General features: G+C 37.1%; 2 protein-coding genes across 4 annotated transcripts; both read left to right on the top strand.

Annotated features, from left to right (window-relative positions):
• The first annotated feature begins 947 nt into the window (after positions 1-947).
• Positions 948-14,814, top strand: LOC127617889 (BLOC-3 complex member HPS1-like). 3 transcript variants are annotated; one of them, XM_052090026.1, is made up of 18 exons: positions 948-1,082; positions 1,945-2,066; positions 2,268-2,402; positions 4,079-4,221; positions 4,444-4,552; positions 4,637-4,797; positions 6,042-6,144; positions 6,243-6,312; positions 7,043-7,098; positions 7,183-7,350; positions 8,471-8,650; positions 8,971-9,047; positions 9,211-9,342; positions 9,778-9,846; positions 10,325-10,466; positions 10,889-11,002; positions 11,106-11,188; positions 13,162-14,814. In XM_052090026.1, exons 2-18 carry the CDS (start codon positions 1,950-1,952, stop codon positions 13,322-13,324), a joined length of 2,022 nt encoding a protein of 673 aa, XP_051945986.1. In that variant the 5' UTR covers positions 948-1,082; positions 1,945-1,949; the 3' UTR covers positions 13,325-14,814. The 3 variants fall into 3 exon arrangements, with proteins under 3 accessions (XP_051945986.1, XP_051945987.1, XP_051945989.1); XM_052090027.1 differs by having other exon boundaries at positions 960-1,090; XM_052090029.1 differs by lacking the exon at positions 948-1,082 and having other exon boundaries at positions 1,984-2,066; positions 2,327-2,402.
• A 7,610-nt stretch (positions 14,815-22,424) lies between these two features.
• On the top strand, positions 22,425-25,457 carry ankrd2 (ankyrin repeat domain 2 (stretch responsive muscle)). Its single transcript, XM_052089466.1, is given in 7 exon segments — positions 22,425-22,493; positions 24,044-24,148; positions 24,228-24,326; positions 24,421-24,519; positions 24,721-24,819; positions 25,105-25,203; positions 25,359-25,457. Coding segments are annotated over 7 exon segments (669 nt in total).
• The last annotated feature ends 1,567 nt before the right edge of the window (positions 25,458-27,024 follow it).

The raw sequence follows: 27,024 nt of genomic DNA, 5'->3' as shown, positions 1-27,024 counted from the left end.
CATGCATTCATTGTACCAAACTTATCATAATAATTACTGTATATAAATAAGAAAGAAAGAAAGAAAGAAAGAAAGAAAGAAAGAAAGAAAGAAAGAAAGAAAGAAAGAAAAAAGGAAGGGGCCTGGGTAGCTCAACAAGTAAAGACACTGACTACCACATCTGGAGTCACAATTTCAAAACCATGGCCTGCAACTGGCTCAGTTGCTAGGGTGGGTAGAGTCACCTTAGGTTAACCTCCTTATGGTCACCATAACGTGGTTCTCTCTCTCTCTGTGGGGTGTGTGGTGAGTTATGCGTGGATGCCGCAAAGAATAGTGAGAAGCCTCCACACGCGCTAGGTCTCCGGGGTAACGCGCTCAGCAAGCCACGTGATAAGATGCACGGATTGACGGTCTCAGATGCAGAGGCAACTGAGATTCGTCCTCTGCCACCCGGATTGAGGCGAGTCACTACACCGGCACAAGGACTTAGAGAGTATTGGGAATTGGGCATTCCAAATTGAGGAGAAAATTAAAGAAAGAAAGAAAGAAAGAAAGAAAGAAAGAAAGAAAGAAAGAAAGAAAGAAAGAAAGAAAGAAAGAAAGAAAGATTTTGTTTAACAGCGTCAATGCCACAATGTATGAATTAATAAACAAAACTGTTAAGTACACCAATAAACAAAAACTTGAATTATGTTTCAAATGAAGATATCATGCATTTATTATACCATAATTATAATAATAATTACTGTAAATAATTATAAAATGTAATAATTAAGAAAGAAAGAAAGAAAGAAATTAATTCTTAATAACTGACCCCCTGTTCACCTCATGTTGTAATAGAGTTTATTATATGAATGAGCAGTAAATGGTGTCATGCGCTGCTGATCCTCTTCACATGATCTGAATTCCAGACGTGACGCGCGTTTTGCTGGTGATCATCGGGTCACGTGACACCCTCAGTGATACAGTGTAGCACACGGAAGCGCGCCGTTACAGTTTCCAGCTGATGACAAACTGATTGTTGTTGAAAGATTCGGACACAATGATACATTTCTGTTCTAGAAGCGAACAGCTAAAATAAGTTTCATTTGTTATAACAGGTTAGTAGGTCAGTAGGCTTCGTGCATAATTTGACACGTTTTCCACTTTAACTTTATAGGTCTTCCTCGTGCTGTGTCATTAAATGTTATTTAAAGCTTTAGTTTAATCCTGGAGGAACCGAGAGGTTTTGGCTTCTGCTACAGTGTGTAAGCTAGTGTAGATAGATGCAAGCAGACTGTGATTATTAGCCTTTGCACTCGAAGATCGTTCTGTCTGTCTGTGTATATTTACTCATGACAGAATGAAAGTCTCACTTTACGTGGAGCTGCTTGCAAAGATCCATGTCTGCACTTTTTATCTTTTATACCAAAAATCTATAATGAATAGGTTACGTACAGGGCTGCTGTTGGAATTTCTAATCTAATTTAACAATCCTAAAGCATTATAATGGGAACAAATAATAAATATTATAAGAATCCTTTAAGAATCTAGTCGTTTAACCTATTGGATAAACAAGGATTTTTTTTATTTGAATCTAGAGTCATACTTAATATTCTGCAGTTGTTGTTGTTTTTTGTTTGTTTGTACTGAAATTTTGTCTTGCTACCGATGTCCTGTAGAAGTATTTAACCTATTCTATTAGGAATCAGAATAGTCCTTTTGGGAACTTGTTTTTTTTTTCTTTTCTTTTTATTATTTTTTATTATTATTTATGTTGGAATCCTTTAAGAAAATTCCCATTTGGATACTTTAGGACAGGTTCCTAAATGATGACAGAAATTACAATATGAATCCTTTATTATTTATTTATTTGGACTTGGGCTTTTAAAGGTTAATAAGAGATTAAACACAAATCCCGGGTAAAGGTATTTATTCAAACAGTTAAGATATTCTGTGAATATAAACTGAATTTGTGTTCAGATGAAATGAAGTGTCTCTTGGTGGCCAACGAGAGTGCAGAGGTGCTGTTCTACTGGACTGATGCAGAGTTCGAGCAGCGCATTCAAGAGCAGTATGGAGTTTCCCAAGAGGAAGGACAAAGTGTGAGAAAGATGCTCTATTTAATTCTCTTTGGCTTAAAAAAAGAAGCATAAAAGCGATTTATATACATATTTAATTAATGAAATGTTAAAGTGCATGAATGAGTCATAAATATGTTTTGTTCATTATTGTGGAATTATCATAATTTTTATTATATATGTTGCATGTATAGTCTCAGTAACATGTGATGGTATTGTTGTCAGCCGCCTGCATTTGAAGATAGCATCAACACTCTCTTTGCGCCCATCATCATCTCCTGCAGCACTATGGTGGACAGACTTGGGGACAATTACACGTCTTTCTGCACAGAAGACAATCAAGTCTATGTTTTGCATCAGGTAGTCCATTGCAGAATGAAATAGTCATCTGATCAAATACTAATAACACACACACAAATACTCCTACTCTCAGTATTTACTATTCCCTCAGAACAGGGTAGTTTGTAATAAACCTGTAATACGCCGGAGAACCTTTGAACAAACACTACAATAGCATCTGTTAAAGTGTGTTAACTCTTTTTATGAACGAATTACCTAGTCAGTCTCATTAAAGAGATGTATTTTTTTCTTTATAGATTAGATATGAAATATTCAGAATAGGTGTTTTTTTTCAGAAACATGTTTTTTTTTGTATGCCTATGAAATATTTAAGTTTTCATATGTTTTATAATTATAATTTATTTAGACTACTCTTTACAAAAACACTATATATATATATATATATATATATATATATATATATATATATATATATATATGTATATGTATTAGGGCTGTCAAATGATTAAAATTTTTAATCAAATTAATTACATGGTGTCCTGATTAATTAATCGTGATTAATCACATATACAAATATTTGCTGAGAAAGCCCATCATATAACAATAATTCAATATATAATGTTTATACATATTCATATCAATATATAATTATACACAGTTATCTTTAAATATTTAAAAATTATATATATATATATATATATATATATATATATATATATATATATATATATATATAAATTGAAAAATATTCAGATAATTAAAATGCATTACATTCCTGTAGCAGAAGAGTTAATCATTGATAAGACAATACAAAAAGCGGCTTTAGAATACAATGTATTGTTTATTACCATATTATTGATCATAATCCAATCATTGGCATACAGTTCACAGCAATCCATTTCACAAGTGAATTTGTCAATCAGTTCGAGATTTATTATAAGGGCTTGTTTAAGGACCCGCCAATTTACACCTGCATCAGACATGCTTGTGTAGCGTCACTGTAGGTCACTGTAGGTCACAGTGTCAAGATAAATATAGTTTAATACTCAATCTTTAAACACATCTTGAGATCCCTTAGTTCGGATTTGCGCTCCATCAAGTGTTTTGAATGCAAGAACATAACGCATGTTTGTGTTGTTCTGTCTACTGAAGTGTTTTCTTCACTGTATAAACTGCACGTTGCACATACAGATGAAATTTAACTTACTGCCCTCTGGAGTAAACCGGTGGTACTACAAACTTGCAATTCTTAGGAATCTTCCTTATTATGGTCCGTGGGCATTTCGATTAATTGCGTACATTTTTTTAACATGTTATTTTTTATAAAATTAATCGCACTGAATTAACACGTTAAATCGACAGCCCTAATATGTATATATATATATATATATATATATATATATATATATATATATATATATATATATATATATATATATATGTATGTATATGTATGTATATGTATACAGTATATACAGTATATATATACTGTATATATGTGTGTTAGATAGATAGAAAGCTAAAGAAACTAAAATATAAGATAGTTTTAAAAATGTCTAAACGTTTTTAGGAAATTTCTTTTTTAATAAAAATATTATACATTATACATTTTACCATTATAGAATAGATTGTCAGTACATTTCACAAACACATGCTTGTGTATAATCTGCCACTCAAATTGTTCAAATCATTCCTATATCCCTGCAAACCAAACGCTGTTGCTATCTGTTATGCAGTTTGAGGAGTGTTTGTACATTGCTGTGAATGGAGATGGAGATGAGTCAGAAGAGGACTTAAAGAGAAAGATCCATGTGATGAAGAAACTCATAAGTATTATGTTTGGGATGGTGACGCTCAGCAGTGCTCTCTTGAGGAAAGAGTGAGAAGTGCACTTTAGTTCTTTATACCCTGTTGTACAGAAGTGTAACCACTTAGTAACATTAAATTTAAATTTATATAACCTATAACAAGGATAATTTTACTCCTGTGATCACAGTGAACTGGTAAATCTGCCCATGCCTTTGAATTTTTCCCTTAGCAAACAAAACCATTCAATCATGGTATTTTTACTTCATACATCTTACATTTATTCGTTTGGCAGATTGCGCCCTCAAAACACAGAGCAAAGGAACCAGTTGTGGAAGAAACTGCGCAGCCTCCTGGAAACATACAGCCACCTACGAGAGCAGGACCAGAGCTTTTTAGTTGAGGTAAGTACATGTTTTTGACTTGGAGGAGTAACTTTACACTAGATTCAGTTTTTGTTATCACTAAGAGAATTGTCTTCTGTCCAGGCGGTGGAGAGGTTGATCCACCCCACCCTGTGTGAGCAGTGTATTGAGTTTCTGGAGCGTCGACTGGTGCAGCAGATTAACAGCAGTGTGGAGAGAGCAGGAGAGGAAGTGCTGCATGCTTTCATACTGGTGCACACCAAACTACTCGCCTTCTACTCCAGGTATTAGAAACACACTGGTGTATGGAACACATCTGAAGCTCCTGTGGTTTTTAGGGGCCCTCATTTGGGATTTTGAGCCAATTCTTTTTGGATTTGCCTAACCTGAAACAGCATATATACCACAAAAAGTAGCGTTTTTGTAAAGAGGCATAAATGTACAGTATTCACACTGGATACAATATATCACAGGCTCAAAAGTTGAATATTGTTTCTCATGCATAGCAAAGAATAAAACAAGCACTAAATGTGAAATGGAACAGTTGGTACACCACCATATTTAAACTTTTTAAACAGCAGAAATCCCAACATGGTCTCATGACAAGTCGTAATAATAGTACGAGATGGCGAAACTTGAGCTCCCATAGAGAAAAATAAATGAGTTAATGAATTATGTTTTTGTGATTGTTCTTTTTTTTTAAAGAAGTTTAACCTCTAACCATGAGGTCTAGCCCCTTTACCTAAACCCTAAACCTAACCATGATTTAATATGAGAATAACTTTGGTGTACCACAGAAAAACGAAAACATCCAGGTTTGGAACGAGACAAGGGAAGCATCTTAAAGTGTATTGACATTCAGTCAATCGGTCATTTGTATTGCATAAATAAATATGGAATAAGAACAAATTTGTTCACAGACATGTCCTTAAAATAAGGTGTTGGACTGAAGGCTAGCTAAAATGTGATGCCTGTATTGTATCAAAACCTCCTTTCATACATACAGCATTTTCCAGAAAATTACCTTCAAATTTCAGGTTAGAGGTCATGTGTGAATACAACCTTTTTGAAAATACTGGTCAAATTTGCTCTGGAAATTTCCCTTAGTGAGAAGCTGTATTATTACCATAATGTTCCATATTCATGGTATGTGTGAACCGCACATGTGGTACATTTACCAGTAAATGCATCCTAATGGTCTTCCTGCAATTTACCTGGTTGCATGTGTGAATGGGGCTAATGTGAAATTGTGTTTTTTGGTCGGCTGGTCTGGGACTAAAAGTCTGAACTGCCTTTTCATTCTGGCCAAGTTGTACAGTGTCTTACAATTTGCCATATCTCATACAAATTATGACAAGTTGTCATGAGACTTTTGTTGGAAATCTAGAGGAAGGATAGATTCCCCTACTATAAACTTTTATGAATGACATCACTGCTTGTGCACAAGCTTTGTCTGTACATGAGGAATTATGATGTAGCTGCTACAGAGGACCTTTACATAATTTTAGCATTCATACTTTTTTTGCAGTCGTAATGCAAGCAGTCTAACCATCTCTGATCTTCTGGCTCTGATCATCCTGGTGCAGGATCTCTATCCCAGCAAAATCGACCTGGATGACACAACTTCTGAGGTTTGATATCACTGAATCACAGTTTGCCGTCACAATTCCTTTTTGATTTGTTATTGTACTCTGACAATATTCTGTTTGTGTATTTTTATTGTGTTTAGGAGTTTGAGAGGATTTCAGTTCCTGATGTATACTACACGCCAGAGCCCTCTCCTCCTGACCAGGAATCAGGTGAATCCGCTGCCAATTATACACAATAATGCTAATCATGATCTATACTAGGGATGTGCAAGGATAATTTACTTGTCAATTTGTGAGGTCGACTAGTGAGTAATGTGTTTTTAGTAGTGGTGCTTTGAAAAGGTATACATTTACTCCTATTGTTCCAAAACCGCATGATTTTCTGTCTTCTGTGGAACACAAAAGTAGATGTTGTAAAGTATGTTAGAGACTGACAGCTTCAGTCACAATTCACTGTCATTGTATGGAAAAAGATGCAGTGAAAGTGAATGGTGACTGAGGTTGTTAGTCACTAAGATTCATCCTTACATCTTTTTTGTTTCACAGAAGAAAGAAAGGCATATGGTTTAGGAACAACGTTAGGTTGAGTAAATGATGTAAGGGAATATTGAAAGAATTACCATTAACACCTGATCAAACTATTCGGCAAGCAATGAGTTGATGTGAACATATCATAGAATATTACTTTTCTTGTCCAAAAGACAATATATACCTACAAAATTGTCAAAAAGCTGTGTATGAGCCAAGTAACTTACTGTAAGGATCGACAGATTTTAAGTGACCAATGGTTAAAATCATACACCATAATCAACATATCTTTGAATACATGCAGGACTTTATTGACTAATGTGCAACATAACTAAATTGTGAGAACTACCCCTTGAAAGTGGTTCAATAAGGAAGAATTTTTCTAAATAACCTCTTGTGCATTTATGCATAGTCCAAACAAGAGGTGACAGCCCTCCTGTCTTCCAGTTTGTTGATCCTGATATTCAGGTGAGTCACCTAAGCATGTCAAAGCAATCCTGTTGCCCTGAAAGTAACATTTTTAGATTATGATAATTAACATTATCATTTTAGATGGCGGAGGACAGTCTGCAAACTCTTGAAGTTCCAACCCCTGACACTTTGGCCCCGTCAAGAGTATTCCTGGAAGCCACACTGAAAGAGGGCCTCTTTCCAATGATGCCTCACTCCATGTACTGCTTGCCTCTCTGGCCTGGAATCACACTAGTGCTACTCACCAAGGTGACAGTCTTTGTACATTTTTGGATACTAAATACTTGACACTTTGTTGTTGATTCTGACTCATTGAACATGGATATCATTGGGGAAAATACCCTGAAACATTATCAAAGGTAATTACTTGGAATAAAATAATTACAATTAGATTGTGTCCATCTTGTTTATTCGGTTGGGCTCAAAAGTCTGAAAACCCGTTGTACTTGTTTTTAGTTCTGTGTTATATGATTTTGAGAGTTTTAAAACAAAGAAAAGTTATGACAAAATAAACAAGGAATATGTAAGTTTCTGCATTATTTCTAGGTCATCAATCAAATGGAAGCACATTGACCATGTTAACTCAAGGTACACAAGGTCAGATTTCCTTGCTTCCATGGAAGCACTTAAGATGCTCTTTGGAACATTCTCAAATCATGCTGAATAACATGTATCTCGGGCTTTGCACAAAAACTTGTGGAGGCCATGCCAGCTCAAGTGTGTACATTCATTAGAACAAAAGGGTGATGTAGCAAAAGCTAAGAAATTCTGAAATTGAGGGGCTTGGTTAGCTCATCGAGTATTGACGCTGACTACCACCCCTGGAGTCACGAGTTTGAATCCAGCATGTGCTGACTGAATCCAGCCAGGTCTCCTAAGCAAACAAATTGGCTCGGTTGCTAGGGAAGGTAGAGTCACATGGGGTAATCTCCTTGTGGTGGCGATTAGTGGTTCTCACTCTCAATGGGGCGCGTAAGTTGTGCGTGGATCGCGGAGACTAGCATGAGCCTCCACATGCGGAGTCTCCACGGTGTCATGCACACCAAGCCACGTGATAAGATGCACGGATTGACTGTCTCAGGAGCGGAGGAAACTGATACTTGTCATCTGCCACCCGGATTGAGGTGAGTAACCGTGCCACCACGAGAACCTGCTAAGTAGTGGGAATCGGTCATTCAAAATTGGGGAGAAAAGGGAATTAAAAAAAATATGACAAATTTTTAAATTTATGTAAAAGTTTACATTTAAAAGAGCAAGGGTCTAATGTAACAATGTATTAATTTATTTCTTAATAAATTCCTTTATTATTCATTTAGCAAAAATAGCATTCAACCTTTTTTCCACTGTATTTTTACATGTGTTTCAACAGATCCCCAACAGTCAGGTGGCAATGTCTGTTTACTACTATCTGGATACATTTGTGAATCTGGAGAAGAGGTTATGTGAGGGGCAGGAGGGAGCCGCAGCCATGCGGGGTCAGCCTTCTGTCCAGGACATCCGGGTCAAACTGGACAAGTTCATCAAAAACTTGGTCAGCATGGACATTCAGGTGTGTGGGCACCAAGTAAACCTTATCACTGCACACAGACACACACACACCTACTCATTCTTCATTGTACAATCTACTTAAATTCAGTTGTTTAGTATTTTAAAATGGTGTCCCAGCCACATTGGCTGAAGATTGTATGCATTAACCTTTGGGTCTTTAACAGAGCTAAACATCATGCAAATAATTTGGTTTAGCTGGTAATATTTTATTTAATGAAATGGAACCAGTTCTGGAAAAGAAGCAGTTCATTATTCTTGATTGCCTTACCTAGCTGTTATAACATCACATTTTGAAAGTATTAATAATTTGTTTGTGTTCAGACCTCCCAACTTCAAAATGTGTGGACAGACTTTAAGAACAAAGTCTTCACCAGATCTGCATCTGGAGTCACAAGAGAGTGAGTGCTTTTTATTTTATACCAAACTATCGTTGCTGTTAATGAACTGTGGGGGTTTCTGACCCTTCACTCCCCATAAATCAGGATTTGAACTTGGCTTCTGATTCATCTGTGCTCAAGGCCAACCTTGGTCTGAACTCACACGTTACATCTTGTGGTGTAGGTTGCTGCCCTCCTGTCGTAACATGAAGACTCAGTTGTGTGGGGTGTACAGACAGTGTTTTGCTGCTAAATGCATGAGCAGCAGTCAGCGATTGTCTCCTCATCTTCAAGAACGAGCTCTACACATGGTCCAGTATGTATGAATGGACACCTCTTCTAGAGGTCCACCGATAGTGGATTTTACCAATATGATATCTAAGGTTGTGGGAAAGGCTGATATCCGATTAAGTTCATTAAAATTGATTTATAGAATGTCTTGTTCTTTCCTTACAAAGACGGTCACAAACAAAGAGTCCTAAATGAATAAAATCCCAGATGCAGTGTATTGTTCAACCAAAACCCCCAAAATAACCAGAAAAAAATCCTGATTTGGACTTTTAAGTATGAACAAGCCCAAAACACACCAGGAACTCTAATTTTGAAATGCCTATAACGAGTGTTCCAAAAAGCAACTATCGGCACCGATTTATCATTAAAACTGATTACCTCTTCTATACGGATGGATATATTATTCACTGGCTGTGTAAGCATTGGAATAACTTTTATCCTCTTCTCACATTTATTTCAGAGAGAAGTTGTTGGACTGGAAGGATTTTCTGCTGGTGAAAAGCAAAAGAAACATCACAATGGTGTCATATCCTTCATTGATATAGAGTATACTCTAGTATTTCCTAATGTCAAAGGGAAGTTGGGATGGGACATATTCAAACACTTTTGCAAATGAGTCATTCATATTTTGGTCAGCTTTCCCAGAAGACAAAAGAGTGTATTTTAAATGCCAAAAATGTAATTAATTAACTGAAAAAGTTACATTTGTCAGCTTTTAGGAGTATGCTCCAAGCTAACAGACATTAACAAAAAACAATAAAACCTAAATGTTCTTAAATATGATTTTTGATTAGATATGTTCCATTGATGCTCTTTAATCCTCATTTATATTTTATTAAACTGGTGACATTATTATAGAATGATGATCTGGCATAAAACCTGCGCCAAATCAAATATGCGGATCACGGATGGTATGCTATGGCGACCCATAATGGGAGCAGCTGAAAGTAGAAGAAGATGTTTATTATAAATTGATGCATCATTCACTTTAACTATGTTCTCACATACCTGGAGGAGTTTCCTGGTCTCATCCACTTTATTTATGTGGATCGTTCATCTGGACATATGATCGCACCCTCTCTAAATGTGACTGATCGCACCGTCTCCGAGCTCGGAAAGGGGCCTCTAGCACGCTTCATAAAGAACAAGGTGCTATATGTTCTTTGCTAAAAAAGGAAGTCAATATTTTTCTTTTGGACACACATATAGTTGTACTTGAGCTTGAGTTTCTGTATTATTTGGCGGCAATAGACAACATACAGAATTAGGACTAGTTAATGTAGCAAATGTTGATGTTACAGTTTATTGTATGCATGATGATTTTAATGGAGAATAAAATTAGATATGGCCATTGAGAGCGATATTTTCATAGTGAGTGATATTTTAAAAGTTTGATTGAAAGCCCTATACAATAATATATTTTCTTTAATATTCTACCTTCAAATGTAAGCATCTTCAAAAAACTGGTTACTTGCACTTTGAATTGAAATGTAATCTCTTAAATTATTTTTGTGATAAATTACTGATATTACCGTTATACGAGTCTCATCATGTACTGTATCTCTTAACAGATATGGGGCCTTGTGGCAACAGCCCGGCGATACCTGCAAAAGGGTTACACCACTGTCACTCACAGAGATGGAGATTATTTCTACTGTTACTTCCTGTGGTTTGAGAATGAAACGGTAAGTGCCGCATGTGTTTTTCTTTGTTTTACCAATTACATTGTTGATGTTGAGGACAAAACTACTTGTTTAGAAACAATCCGGTGTGATTTCTTTTTGACAGGGTTACAAACTGGAAGTGATAGACATACCCAGCCTCCCAGAGGACTATGCTCCAATAGGAATGCTCGCCTTGGATTATTATAAGTATGACATTAATTATGAATTCTGTTTTAATTATCAAAATTGCATGTACATGCCAATACAATTAAAATACAGCATTAGACTGATTGTCTAGTGCCAATTGTATTTAGGGCCTTATTAAATCGTAATATAAACTTATTTTAAGCATTGCCAGGTGTTAAATTGGGGCAAAAAAAGAACATATTCAAAAAGAAAAACAATATACAGGTGAAACTCGAAAAATTTGAATATCGTGCAAAAGTTCATTAATTTCAGTAATTCAACTTAAAAGGTGAAACTAATATATTATATAGACTCATTATAAGCAAAGTAAGATATTTCAAGCCTTTATTTGATATAATTTTGATGATTATGGCTTACAGCTTATGAAAACCCCAAATTCAGAATCTCAGAAAATTAGAATATTGTGAAAAGGTTCAGTATTGTAGGCTCAAAGTGTCACACTCTAATCAGCTAAACACCTGCAAAGGGTTCCTGAGCCTTTAAATGGTCTCTCAGTCTGGTTCAGTTGAATTCACAATCATGGGGAAGACTGCTGACCTGACAGTTGTGCAGAAAACCATCATTGACACCCTCCACAAGGAGGGAAAGCCTCAAAAGGTAATTGCAAAAGAAGTTGGATGTTCTCAAAGTGCTGTATCAAAGCACATTAATAGAAAGTTAAGTGGAAGGGAAAAGTGTGGAAGAAAAAGGTGCACAAGCAGCAGGGATGACCGTAGCCTGGAGAGGATTGTCAGGAAAAGGCCATTCAAATGTGTGGGGAGCTTCACAAGGAGTGGACTGAGGCTGGAGTTACTGCATCAAGAGCCACCACACACAGACGGGTCCTGGACATGGGCTTCAAATGTCAAACGTCTTACCTGGGCTAAAGAAAAAAGAACTGGTCTGTTGCTCAGTGGTCCAAAGTCCTCTTTTCTGATGAGAGCAAATTTTACATCTCATTTGGAAACCAAGTTCCCAGAGTCTGGAGGAAGAATGGAGAGGCACACAATCCAAGATGCTTGAAGTCCAGTGTGAAGTTTCCACAGTCTGTGTTGGTTTGGGGAGCCATGTCATCGGCTGGTGTTGGTCCACTGTGCTTTATTAAGTCCAGAGTCAACGCAGCCGTCTACCGGGACATTTTAGAGCACTTCATGCTTCCTTCAGCAGACAAGCTTTATGGAGATGCTGACTTCATTTTCCAGCAGGACTTGGCACCTGCCCACACTGCCAAAAGTACCAAAACCTGGTTCAATGACCATGGTATTACTGTGCTTGATTGGCCAGCAAACTCGCCTGACCTGAACCCCATAGAGAATCTATGGGGCATTGGCAAGAGAAAGATGAGAGACATGAGACCAAACAATGCAGAAGAGCTGAAGGCCGCTATTGAAGCATCTTGGTCTTCCATAACACCTCAGCAGTGCCACAGGCTGATAGCATCCATGCCACGCCGCATTGAGGCAGTAATTAATGCAAAAGGGTCCCAAACCAAGTACTGAGTACATATGCATGATTATACTTTTCAGAGGGCCGACATTTCTGTATTTAAAATCCTTTTTTTATTGATTTCATGTAATATTCTAATTTTCTGAGATTCTGAATTTGGGGTTTTCATAAGCTGTAAGCCATAATCATCAAAATGATGTCAAATAAAGGCTTGAAATATCTTACTTTGCTTGTAATGAGTCTATATAATATATTAGTTTCACCTTTTAAGTTGAATTACTGAAATTAATGAACTTTTGCACGATATTCTAATTTTTCGAGTTTCACCTGTATTGCAAGTAATGCATTCTGTCTCCATTTCACAAGTGTACTTGCTCGAAAACACATTTAAAGATAAAGTTTATCACATATGCGTAATGCTTCTGTCTAGTTTTGTCACAACCTGGTCCACAAAAATCACAATATAACCCCTGAGTATAACTCTGGAAGCCGGCTAAATTTTGTTTGCTTTCATGTCTCTCTGTCTGTTGTGTCTGATGGTGTCATAGGAAACTTCTGCGATATTACAGCAAAAGTCATCAGAATGAGGTGGTGAAGTGTTATGAACTGCTGACTCTGCATCTAGGTGTGATCCCCAATGAATACATCCTTCAGCATTGCAGTCAGCTGGCCCGCAAGCTCTGGGAGCCCTCCCGTATTCCCCTCCTGTGAACCACACTCAGGGGTCCTCAGAGGATTTCTGCCATGTTCACTTATTCAATAGGTGATCTGTTATCTAGAGAAAGAGTTTCCTGCACTTTTAGCACTTCTCATTTAAGTTATTTGTAAAAAAATAACATTGTGCTAAGAAACCAAACATTGTGTTTCTTTTGCTTACAGTGAACTGAGTGTGATATGCAAGTGAATAGAGTCAATATTGTTGAGAAATTACGATTCTTATTATTTAAATGTTATGGTGCTCGTCGGACCAATTAAAAAATCCGGACCAATTATTGTAATTTTATTGTTTTTTATTATTTAGATTTCATCAGATTTCTGGCTCAATGAAAATGAGTATGTTCGATGCATTTAGAGCTCCTGTATATTGACTGCCATATCTGGAAAGAAACAGAATTTAGTATACTTTATTTCATAAAATTATGTAAAAGACAGTTGATGAAAACGCATTCTTTTATCATTATTAATCTCTCTGTTTTTACAACAGTTTTATTGGGACAGTTTTTGTAACTGTGCAGAAAATATATTGTTATCCTCAATGTTTTGGAGGTACAGCAGATGTTGTGTATTTAACAGAAATACATCCATAGTTTTTTAAAGCTACAAAACATTCCCAATATTTTTTCCACTGCATTAAGTTAAAAATTAAGTAATAAAAAATGTAATGATAGCAAATTGATAATGAAGACAGAAAGTGTCCGTTTTTGACCCTTCGCGGCTTATTTTAATGTCTCTAAACAGATCATGTGAGATTTCACAGGACATATTTATTGAGAACAGTGCAGAATAATTGACATAATATTGCTGAGATATATAGTGTTTTGTAAAAAAAAAAAAAAAAACATTTTATGTAACATACAATATTATCATTTTCCGAGCTAAATAAAATACAATGGAATATTTTGTCATCTTTCATAAAAAAATGATATATATATAATTTATGTGGATTATAGTCACTTTTGGTTTTCAATTTAATTAAATTACTTTTTTGAAAGCTAATTAAATTTTTTAACTGCAACTTTCTGTATATCAATTTTTTGGGTGAGTCTCACAAAGGAATGCCCTGGTCATATTTCACCCCAAAATGAAATTGACAATATTGATGGTTCTAAAAATAATCTTCATTTTCATTGACTGTCATCTAATTTCCACTTGTAATAGAAGATAACTCCTCCCAAATGTATTAGTGTCTCTGACCACATCATAATGCATCTGTGATGTCTTGCACTGCTCCGGCTTTAACCAGTTCCCTCAGTAAGACTGTCTCAGCACTGACATCATGGACAACCTGTGTCATCATAGCGTCCATGCGGAGAGACTCGTAGTATTGCAGCAGGGCTCCAGGGTGCTGCAGGTCATATCCAAATCCAGCCAGACTCACCTCATCACACACCTGCAGGGCCAGAACTACCGCCCTTATGCCCAGGGTTGGCACCATCAAACAAAAACAACACGTTGTTAAGGACATAAGACTGAGGCCTACTTTTGGAATGCATAGACTTTCTGAAAGAAATAATAATTTTTGCTGTCGACGTTGTCTACTACATGTAGTAAATTGTTAATCTGATCAATAGGAAAAGTAATAGTTGTTTTGTCCACAAGTCATATGATTTGAGATATCAGTTCCACAAACAGTGTATGATGAGTTACATGCCAAAAGCAAGAACCACTAATAATTAAATATATATATATATATTGAGAGCTTTGCATGTAATTGCAGGACAGACCTTTCTTTTGCCCTGAGACTTCTACAGCATCTATCCAGTCCTCTACATGATTTAAGGGTTCAGTATGTGAAAGTTTTCTGGTTGATGAGGAATAAAGTCTATCACATCCCTCCAAAACCACAATTTAGACCAACAACTCTACAGATATAGTGACAGAAAACAATTTTGAGTGGCCTGTATTTTCCCCCTAACTTAAGGGTTTTTGTTCTGCACTGTGTTTTGTGAATAATTTAAAGACCCCATGAAAAGTTTTTTGCTTTTTAGTCCACATCTGTCAGCTTAAAATGTTGGCATATTATGCAAAATCCACTTATTACATTTTGTTTTTTAACATAATTATGTGTTCCCATGTGTGTAGACAACCACAAAATATGGTAAAAGACCATCCCATCGTTTCTTTCCTTTCTCCAGCAATAAAAATACAGTGTCTCCCAACAATCCGTTATGGGTTACAGCCCCTTATGACATCAAAAGGGGAAAGTTTAGGCCCACAGCTGGCAAAGAGATCTTCCCGAGTAGCTTAGATCCGCCCTCATTAAAACCTGAGTGAGCAGCGCACAGTCTGCCATAATTATCTCCTCACTAGAGCCACTTGTGCTAACTCAAGAATGTCCCAGCTATGAGGTAAACACACCAAATGTTCTGTTGCCAGAGAGGAAACCAGTATGAGGTAAAGCTCTCAGGGCCTGAGCCACCACATCCTCAGTGCCCTGCATACCCAGAGGAGGAGGAAGTGCCCAGTCGCCCGTGCCATTCTCTAGGAACACAGGAATCTATAAGAGCCCGGCAGGTGTTGACAGTGTCTTCAACCTCTCCACATTCCATCCACTGCGACATGACTGAGACAGCAGTGCCGCAGAGTGATTCAGAAGAGCCTGTGGTGTGTGCAAATGAAAGCTTAGACATCTGACAATAATATATATGTTTTAAATGTTTTTATGTATTTAAAGTTTCGAAATATTTATTTGTTTTGTTTTGTGACGGAACGATTCAAAAAAATACTTTTTTTGCACTGACCTTCAACACCATAACATGCAACCTGGAAAGATTTGGTATGTAACAGGGTTGACGGTCAATACAAACAACAGAGTTAACTCTCTAATAATGACTATTGTGCTGCCTCATATGTTATTTAGTTGGCTCTGAAGGACTTGTACTAATAGCTGACGGACTAATGGTAATTCTTCCTGTGAAAAGAGTCAGTCAGTTTTTTCGTGTCTAGTTTAAAGGAATTTTCCGGGTTCAATATAAGTTGTATAACCTCAAACAAATGCATTTGTGGTATAACTGCCTGAGACCCCCGCGTGACTGCTGTGTGCACTTTCTATTTCCCTTTTTGACTTGTTAAAAAAATAATTTAGAGCAAATAATTTTCCTAAAAATTGATGTCCACATATGTTGTGAAATTGCAAGTAATTTCAAGCTATAGAAAGAAAAAGTTAATCTAAAGAACAATGTCATCAAATCACTGCCAACCATGTTAAAATACAAATTTTGAATATATGTACTTATTATCATTGTTCCATGTCTGCCAAAGATGTTAAGTGGTTCAAATATCATCTGCAGCATGAAACTGAACTTTTGACTAGATAGAAGTGAATGTGCTTGGCTGTATAAGAAAGCTATGCTTCATTGCATCCTTGCTCTCTAATTAGTGAATGGCTCAACCTCCAGTGTGCTGTCTGACTTCACTGGTCTCAGAACAGTTTGAAATGCATCTCATTTTCAACCTAACTCCATATACAGCCTCTGAAAGCAACATTTTCCTGTTTTTAGATACGTCCATTGATTCTCAATGTGAAAATGCACAGTGAATGTAGGATTATTATGGAAAGTTAGTCATGTGTTTGTGTTTAACAGCATGCCGTTTCACGATAAATGAATGCAATTATTAAAATGGCATATTGGATGAAACTAGAGACTCTACTCTTTTGACTCAACCAGGTTTTAATGTGAAAACTTGAACTTGTTTCTTACCTGATGTAGTTTAATTGCAGTTTCTCCAAAAAACAAACTCGACTGAGATTGGCGCCATGTTGTTTTGTCACATGATTCGGTGTGCTGAAAGTTTACCCTTTAATGAGAGCCTAAAGTCTCCTGAACTGTTGGTTTAAAAAAATTATACTAATTAAGCATTGCCTAAAGTGAAGCCAAAATGTAATGCCACAAAACATAAACATTATACATGTTAGCATGATTTTTGTGGGATAAAATAGCTTGCTAACCTAATCTGTGTTAGGTTATATCCAATAAGGATGGGAATGCAGAGTTTTGCTGTCATGACAATGATGTTGAAATATTAGGTATAACTTTACTCAAATTGTGGTGATACTTTTCAAATGACACTTTTATGGATTGGCCTATTCACTTCCATGGTACAGTAAGTCCCTATATAGATATATACATAAAGAAGGGATAAGTCGAAATTATTTTATTGTGAAAATCATCATTATGCTACAAGTGCTGACAAGTTAGCTGACAATTATGCTGAAAATTTAAACAAGTTTTCTTGTTTCTGGTTATGAAGGGTTTCATCTAGTCATTATCAAGTCAGATATAAAGTCAAATTATCATGTCAAGTATTTTAAATAATAACACAACAAGTCATGCCAAAAATCCTCCAGATTGTGACTCGCAAGTCTTTACATTTATGTGGTAAAGAAGTGAATTACAGTACCAGTGTTTCATTAGAACTCTCATTAGTCCAGGTAAGCCCTGAGGTTGGCAGATATGCAGGAACCAGAAGTGCAGAGTAACCGCTCAACAACAGAAATACACTTAAAATTGGATTCTTCCTCCTGAAATCATAAAACACCAGTCTCATAAAGCTTGCAGTCGTGTGGTGTTTAAAAGACCATATTAAGTGTACTTCATTGGTTTTAATGGAATTTGTAAACAGGTTGTGATATCTCCAGTATGCATTTTTCCATTCGTCACAGTGCTTAGCTTGGGCAAACTCACCGGCTGAGGAAGAATTCCCTGGACTCTGCCCTTGAGTGTTGGTTGGTTATGTTCTCTGAATTGTTGGCCTCCGGAAAACAGAGGAGCTGTCTTCCTCATTATCCTTAACACTCAAGTGTTTCAGAGTCACCATTATTCTACCCAGTACCAAACTAATGTGTCAGTTATGAGGCATTCATTAAACCAGGAGACATATTTGCTCACTGTAAAACAAAAGAAACAAACAAAAAAGAAAAACATAGAATTTTCAACACTGAGGGAATGCTGGAACTGTCTTGAAGTCCTCAATAACTTTACTGTAGCACTTTACAAGTTTGTATACGTTAACACAACATTAGTTAAAACAATAGTTAAAATGAACAAACAATAAACAATTTTACAGCACATTTTAAATTGTTGTTAATGTTACTTTCTACGTATGCATATTTATCATTTAAAGTTTTATAAGTTATTATGAACTATCATTAAAAGTTAAATATTTTGTAATTGTTAATGCATAATACCTAATACATTAAGCAATTCTGCATACAGTATCCCATATAACGTACAGTATATAACCTTATTGTAAAGTGTACATTTTTGTTATTTCATACTTACTAAGATTTTATATGACTTAATTTGAAGTGAACAAAAGAGGACTACATGTAATAGTTTAGGTCTCAACACTTAACACAAAAAACTCAAACAAATATCAGTGACAATCAACAAACTGAGCTTTTGACATAACACAACCAATAATCAGTAATTACAAAAACAACAGCAATATAATGATCAAAGTCAGCAAACAGCAAAACAATAATCCTATAACGATCATACATCCCATAATGTACAATAAGGCAAGGCAAGGCAAGTTTATTTATATAGCACATTTCATACACAATGGTAATTCAAAGTGCTTTACATAGAAGAGATTAAAATAAGAATAAAAAAATAAAAATAATTGAAACAGTTTAGAATAAAATACAATAAAATACAGTACAAACAGTTGGACACACAGTGGCACAGTGCTCATTCAGTAAATGCACAGCTAAACAGATGTGTTTTGAGTCTGGATTTGAATGTGACTACTGTAGGAGCACATCTGATCTCTTCTGGAAGCTGGTTCCAGCTGCGGCTGGTATAATAGCTAAAAGCAGACTCTCCTTGCTTAGAGTGAACCCTTGGTATTTCTAGCTGATGTGATCCTAATGATCTGAGTGATCTGTTGGGTTTATATTCAGTGAGCATATCTGCAATATATTGAGGTCCTAGCCCATTGAGTGATTTATATACCAGTAATAATACTTTAAAATCAATCCTAAATGTAACTGGGAGCCAGTGTAAAGACCTGAGGACTGGTGTGATATGTTCATATTTTCTGGTTCTGCTCAGAATCCTGGCAGCAGCGTTCTGTATGAGCTGCAACTGTCTTATGGTCTTTTTGGGAAGGCCAGTGAGGAGTCCATTACAATAATCCACCCTGCTGGTGATGAAAGCATGCACAAGTTTCTCTAGGTCTTGACTGGAAACAAAGCATCTAATTCTTGCAATATTTTTCAGATGATAATATGCTGATTGAGTTATTGCTTTGACATGACTACTGAAACTAAGGTCTGACTCTAGAGACACACCACGATTCCTGACTTGATTTTTTGTTGTTTGACCCCTAGCGTCAAGGTATGCATTCACCTTGAGAACGTCATCTTTGTTTCCAAAGACAATGAATTCAGTTTTGTCTTTGTTTAACTGAAGAAAGTTTTGGCACATCCAACTGTTAACTTCATCAATGCATTGGCACAGGGAGTCAATGGGGCTGTAATAGTTAGGTGATAGGGCTAAGTAGATCTGTGTGTCGTCTGCATAGCTGTGGTAAGCAATTTGGTTCTCTCTCATTATTTGGCTCATTGGGAGCATATACAGGTTGAACAGGAGTGGCGCAAGAATTGAGCCTTGAGGGACTCCGCATGCCATGGACGTCCACTCAGACTTATGGTCTCCTATACTCACATAATAACCTCTCTCTTCTAAGTATGACCTGAACCATTTTAGGACCATCCCAGAAAGCCCCACCCAGTTTTCCAGCCTGTCAAGAAGTATGTTGTGATCAACAGTGTCAAATGCAGCACTGAGGTCGAGTAGTACCAGTACTGATAATTTGCCTGTATCAGTATTTAAGCGAATATCATTTATTATCTTTATGAGCGCTGTCTCTGTGCTGCGATGCGATCGGAATAATGAAAATGTTTGTTCAGGCAACTTTTAGTTCAGCAATATTGTTGGTCTAACATGTTTTATGTAGATTCAAAGAAATTCACATTCCCTATAAGATAGATAACATTATTGCTTTTTTACAGGGCTTGTTTGTTCTTTTAGTCAATGTCTGGACCTCCACAAACATTTCACATTCATTTTTATGCTTCATCTACTTTACAGTATATTTGTTGCTTACCTCTTATTTCAGGTGCGTATCTTCTATTCCTAGGTGAAAAGATAGAAACATGTTTGTGTTGTATTAAAAATGAGCTGTGGTTTTGTCCTGGCCTTCCGCTGCTCTGTTGTGACAGTGTACAGTCATTCTGACCTCCTCCTCACAGTTAAGAATTTGCCTGCCTCAAAGGCTTCACGTTGTATTCCACAGTCCTTTATCTAAGCGACTGTTTAAACAACCTCACGTTACCCTGCAGTTTTATTCATTTAAATTCTTGATATCATACTTTATATCAGTCAAGGGGTTTCAAAGTTCCTGTAAACAGCATGTTAAAGTTCTAGGTAGAACTATTGCTCAAAGAAGAAACAATAGTTAACTTAATAAATTGTATTTTCATGCTATTCAAATAAATGTTTTTAGAGTAAAAGACACAATATGCATGGACTTAATAAAAAACAGCAAGATTTTATGTTACAAATCGTATGAATATATAAGTGTAAATCTTGGGTCTTGTTACTGTTCACCAAGTTTTTGCTTTTTCACAGTTACTTTGAAATGGTCCTGTAAGACAACATTTGCAAATTAATAGCATGAACATGCCAATTTTCCTTTAATTTCTTGTGAACTAGATGTTTATTTTATTCTAACATTCTAAGTCTATCTGCCTTTATTTAAGGTATTTATCAGCAGTGTTTGGTAATCTGATTGAAAAAGATTTAGTTATTGTAATCAAGTTATTTTGTCAAAAGTAGTGTGTTACACATTACATTTTAAATTCTGTAATCTGATTACAGTTACTTTCAGTTTAGGTACTTAATTTTAAGTACATTACTTGGGTTGCACATATTTCTAAAATATAATTTTCTCCCCAATTTGGCATGTCCAATTCCCAATGCGCTCTATGTCTTCTAGGCACACGTAGTGACTCAATCTGGGTGACTCTAGTTGATCTAGTTGCCTCCGCGTCTGAGACAGTCAATCCGCACAGCTTTTCACATGGCTTGATGAGCATGTTATCTTGAAGACCTAGCGCATGTGGAGGCTCATGCTAGATACTAGAAAAATACTTGAATTTCTAGTAATAGACAGGTTTTAGAGAGACAGAGAGGGCGAGTGACAGAGTGTATCCTCAGGGATCCTGATTAATCATGGCTGACTTGTGTGAATAGTGCATTTCTACAATGGCATAATGGAAAACTGTTCATTTTGAATAATGCTGCATCCACACCACTAGGTGTAATTGTAAGTCCAAGATGACAAAAGCAAAAAGTTACTGAGTGCACTTTTATACACAATATCCATGCATTGTTATGAAAGCATTGGGAGTATTCATTTCCTTTTGCATTCAAATGACTATTGCACATTTCATTTCATTAATTAGAATGTTACTCAATGCTACCATCTGTCTCTGTTCTTATATCAAAGATGCTACTGGAGAATGCTACATATGGTAAACATGCATCGTAACAAATCAGACGTTCACCTTAGTGTACATTCTTGCCCAATGAATGTTCCCGAATGCTGTTCTGTGATTGGACTTTGTGTTGTAACAAGCCCTCTTAGAGACTCGAAGGCATTTATGAGGTATCTCTTGACACTAATGAAACACTAATCTCCAAAAAGACTGTTTATTGAGTTGTGGTTCTTGTAAAAGTGGACTTCCAGTGCCTAACAGAGGTGGTCAGAAGGCTACTGGCCTGAACAGTGAGGCTCGTGTGCTTGTGTGCGGTCCAGTTTCTGTCAACAGCTGTCACACAGGGCCTGACGTGGCTTTACATTCCTGCTGTGAGCTATAAGACCATCAAATCTCAGTCCTGCAGGTCTGGTATTAACGGCAGGATCCACACAGCTTATGAGTCACGTTATTATTTGTGAAGGCTGGTCTGCCATCAGTTGCTGCTTGTAAAAGAAAACTGTTCCTTGAAAGAGAAGGACAGTTTGACAATAATCTGTTTTAGCTGCCTGGTTTGTAAAGAATAAGCTTTTACTTTTTCTCATAATGGATGAGGACATCCTGTGGGCAACAGCTGTGGTTGACAGAAGAGCAGAGCTTGATAAACGGGAGAAGGTACAATTTTCATATAATACATTTAGTCTCTTGATTTCTTTTAAATATCTATGTATTATGTGTGCATTTGTAACGGTCCTGCTCGACTCGCTCTGAGCGGGAACCGCATCTGCCAGCATGGGAGGCTGGCACGCCAACGATGAGGCTAAAGGCTACAGCCCCTAGAGTCAGTCACTAATGCACCTCTTGAGGGCAGGAGAGTGAGCTCTACACATACCGCACAGATATCACGTACCAGCTGGCTCCCGTTACACTCACCTCCCTAAACCTCACTCTCATCTGGGTCACGGCACCACTGTAACCGGTCCTACTCGAGCAGCTCCGAGCGGGATTCGAACCGGTGTCAGCTGGCATGGGAGGCAGGCGCACTACAAGGAGGCTAAAGGCTACAGCCCCTAGCGTCAGTCGCTAGTGTGCCTCTTGAGGCCAGGGGAGTGAGGTTTACACATACTGCACAGCTATCAGGTTCCAGCTGGCACCCATTACACATTGTCTATTTGAAAGAGTTCTACATTCGATTTTAGAATGGTCACCATAGAGACAGATGGATATTGCTTTTAATTATATTTTGATGATTATTTTTACGTTTAAGATAACTGATATTTTTGTCAATTATATGTCTTCTGTTTAAGAAAATGGTTTCTCAACAGCAATGGGATTAAATAAAGAGCAAATGTGGACACCTCAGAAAAAATCCTCAGTAATTTCAGATGTCTCTCTCTCTCTCTGGAGTCTCAGAAGAGATCTCAAAAATCATATTGTTCTCAGATTTGCCAAGATACCAAAGACTGCCATTCAAAGTCAGAGATTTCATTAAGTGCAAATATTTTTCATCAAATACTAACAAAACCAAATATACATACATTATTTATCTTGTAAATTCTAACTGTATGCCAACAATTATCCTAACACATAACCACTGATAGATAGCGTACAGGCTCCTATAGCCTAAAAAAAGAATTTAAGTCTCCTGAGCTGCAACATCTGAGCAATACAATTTTCCTCTTAAATGTTTAACCTAAAGTTAGACATGAACACACACATATTTCAGTCCCCATGGAACTGAACTGTACTGTTGTACTCCAGAATACATTTTTTCATGCAGGCTCAAGAACGGGAGAGGAAAATCTAAGACTTGAGATTGTTGATCTGGGAGGTGCTGAGAACATTATGGAGCTGAATACAAAGAAGAAAATCAAGAACAAGATAGCAGCTTGTAAAGACATAATTGATGATTTTGTGGTGAGAGAAACCCATCTGTCTGTCTGTCTTTTTTGGCCTTTACAATTGCTATATGATTTTGAACGTTATCATCAAAAGTAATTTTATTAATGTGGTTAAAAGCTATCATCTGTCAAAACTAATAATATATTTTCCATTCAACAAAATTTTTTAATTCTAGCAATGCTTCATCACCTTGCTGAAAAGACCAACTTACGTTGTGTTTGGATGCTGGTGTGCTGATGTACCCGCCAGGCTTGTTAACAAGCTAAATGTTACTGTAAACATTTTCAAGTAGTCGTGTTGCTTTGTGTATCTGATGTTGTCAGGGACCAGTAGAACCTGAGGAGTTTTTGAAAGCAGCAGCTCAGGGAAAGCTGGAAGTAATTGAGAAGTTTCTGGAAGACGGAGGAGATCCAAACACTTGTGATGAGGTGTAGTATGTCAAAAATGACACATTCTCTTGCTTTATGATGTTTCTCTTTGCAGTTGCTGACATAACTGTTGACTTAGTTCAGGAAAACTGCTCTGCAAAGAGCAGCTCTGGAAAATCATGCTGAAATTGTCAAAACATTACTGAAGAAAGGAGCTGATATCAACTTTAAAGACATGGTGAGAACTTTGAAATTGTTCTAATGTAATCAAAGATAGATTCATTGTTATAATTAGTTCAACATAAACATTATTTTTTGTATTGTTGGTTCAGCTGGACTGCAGGGCTGTACACTGGGCTTGCAGAGGTGGAAGTCTTGCAGCACTGAAAGTTCTTCAGGATAGGGGAGCTGACATCAACGTCAAAGACAAAGTGATAGCTTTTGTCTGATATCATGAAAAACATATGTATAGTGGGTTCCAATAGTGGTCTGACACCACTAGTGACAATACTTTTATTTAACTATATAATGCATGTACACATATATACAGTTAATACTGTGTGTAAAAACAAGCTTTCCAAAATTGTGCTTGGCATGAAAAAAAGTAATAATTTTTTTGTACCGTCCTACAGCTTCGAAGCTCACCTTTACAAGTGGCCACACGGACAGGTCACAGCGACATTGTTCAACACCTTTAAGTCAGCGGAATCAACATTAATGCCAAAGACTGGGTAACAGATTAATAATTCATAAAACAAATAATAAAGAAAATGTGACTAAATGTGTCATTTCTGCACCAATACACCGAATTAAATTGCAAACTGTTTGTTCAAGAGGCCTGACTAATAACAACATATGACATAACAACATAGATTCATTCAGTTGCATGAGTTTGGGGCGAGGCTTCTTGTTGTCCCATTGTTTGGGAATGTTTGAAACTTGTCTGGTGCTTCTATCTGCACAGAAATAACACTACCTACAATTTTTTAATTTAACCTTTCTTTTCTGTTTTAAAGGAGGGGGACACAGCTCTACATGATGCTGTCAGATTAAATCGACATAAAATTGTTAAACTCCTCATACTAGCAGGAGCGGATATGCAGATCAAGAATGCTGTAAGTACTGCACATTCAAATTATTTTAAATGGTACACTACATCATGCTTCATGAAAATGAATAAAAAAAGCAACTTTTTATGCTACTTACAGTTTTCCAATTCAGTCCAAGAGCTGGTTGTAGCCTAAACACCCCCATTTCTCATGTGTTTCAGGAGGGCATTACAGCCACTGAACAGGTGAAGCAATGGCAGTTTGACACAAAAGAGACATTGGAGAAGCTAGAACAGATAAGGGATGTCTGTCTAGTCTGACAGATGCATGGAGATGCACTGGATTCATTAGAGCACCTGTAAACAGGTGCTAACAATTCCCTTTCTGTGTTAGTTCACCCAAAAAAATAAAATTCTATCATTTACTCATCCTCGTGACATCCAAGATATGTATGAGTTTCTATCATCTGCTGAACACAAACGAAGTTTTTTAGAAGAATATCTCAGCTCTCAGAAGGTCCATACAGTGCAAGTGAATTGGTGCCAAATGTTGAAGCTCCAAAATCCACAAAAGGGCAACATAAAAGTACTCCAGATGACTCTGGTTGTTAAATCCATGTCTTCTGAAGCGATATGATAGGTGTGGGTGAGAAACAAATCAATATTTATGTCTTTATTTAAAAAACATTTAATCCCCTTTTCTCCCCAACTTGGAATGCCCAATTCCCACTACTTAGTAGGTCCTCGTGATGGCCCAGTTATTCCCGCTTCTGAGACAGTCAATCCATCTTATCTCGTGGCTTGCCGTGCATGACACCACAGAGACATCCAGCATGTGGAGGCTCATGCAACTCTCAGTGATCCACGTGCACCATCGAGAGCAAGAACCACTAATCGTGACCACAAGGAGGTTACCCAACCGGGCCAATTTGGTTTCTTAGGTTGGATTCACTCAGCACACCCTGGATTCAAACTCGCAACTCCAGGGGTGGTAGTCAGCATCAATACTCGCGGAGCTACCGGGCCACTTTAAGTCCTTTTTAACTATAAATCTCCTCCCTGCTCAGTCAATCTCTATAGTTTCACATTCTCCTTCTCTCTCTGTTTTTGGTAATAATAATAATAATAATAATACTACATTTTATTTAAAAGGCGCCTTTCTCGGCACTCAAGGACACCGTACAGGGATACATAAGACATTTAAAAGCGCCAAAATTAAATAAACAACAACATAAAAAAAAAAAAGAGTTAGAGCAATTGATATCATGTGAGATGATTTGAACAGATGTGTTTTGAGTTGCGATTTGAAGTGGAAAAATGAATCAATGTTTCTAAGTTCGGGTGGTAATTAGTTCCAGAGACGGGGAGCAGAGTGGCTAAATGCTCTGCTCCCCATAGTGGTGAGACGGGCGGGTGGGGGTGGGGGGGGGGGGGGGGACAGACAGGTGTATGAAGGAAGAGGATCTAAGGGAGCGGATGGATGTTGGACCATGGAGAAGATCAGACAGATATGGGGGGGCAAGTTTGTGGATGGCCTTGAATGTTAACAGAAGGATTTTGAATTGAATACGGAACTGGACCGGGAGCCAGTGAAGCTGTTGAAGAACAGGAGTGATGTGGTGAATAGAGGGGTTCGAAGTTATGATGCGGGCAGCTGAATTCTGGACCAGTTGAAGCTTATGAAGGAATTTGTGAGGGAGGCAGAAAAGGAGAGAGTTGCAGTAGTCCAAACGGGAAGTGACAAGACTATGGACAAGAACGGCGGCAGTGTGTGGTGTAAGGGAGGGGGCGGAGGCGATTAATGTTTCGTAGATGGAAGTAGGCAGACCGGGTAATGTTATTGATGTGGGACTGAAAAGATAATGTGGTGTCAAGGATGACACCCAAA

This window comes from Xyrauchen texanus, chromosome 24 (assembly GCF_025860055.1).
Source record: "Xyrauchen texanus isolate HMW12.3.18 chromosome 24, RBS_HiC_50CHRs, whole genome shotgun sequence".
In the NCBI taxonomy this organism is placed as follows: domain Eukaryota; kingdom Metazoa; phylum Chordata; class Actinopteri; order Cypriniformes; family Catostomidae; genus Xyrauchen; species Xyrauchen texanus.
Note: the sequence above shows the minus strand (reverse complement) of the source record. Positions and strands in the feature narration are given on the sequence as shown.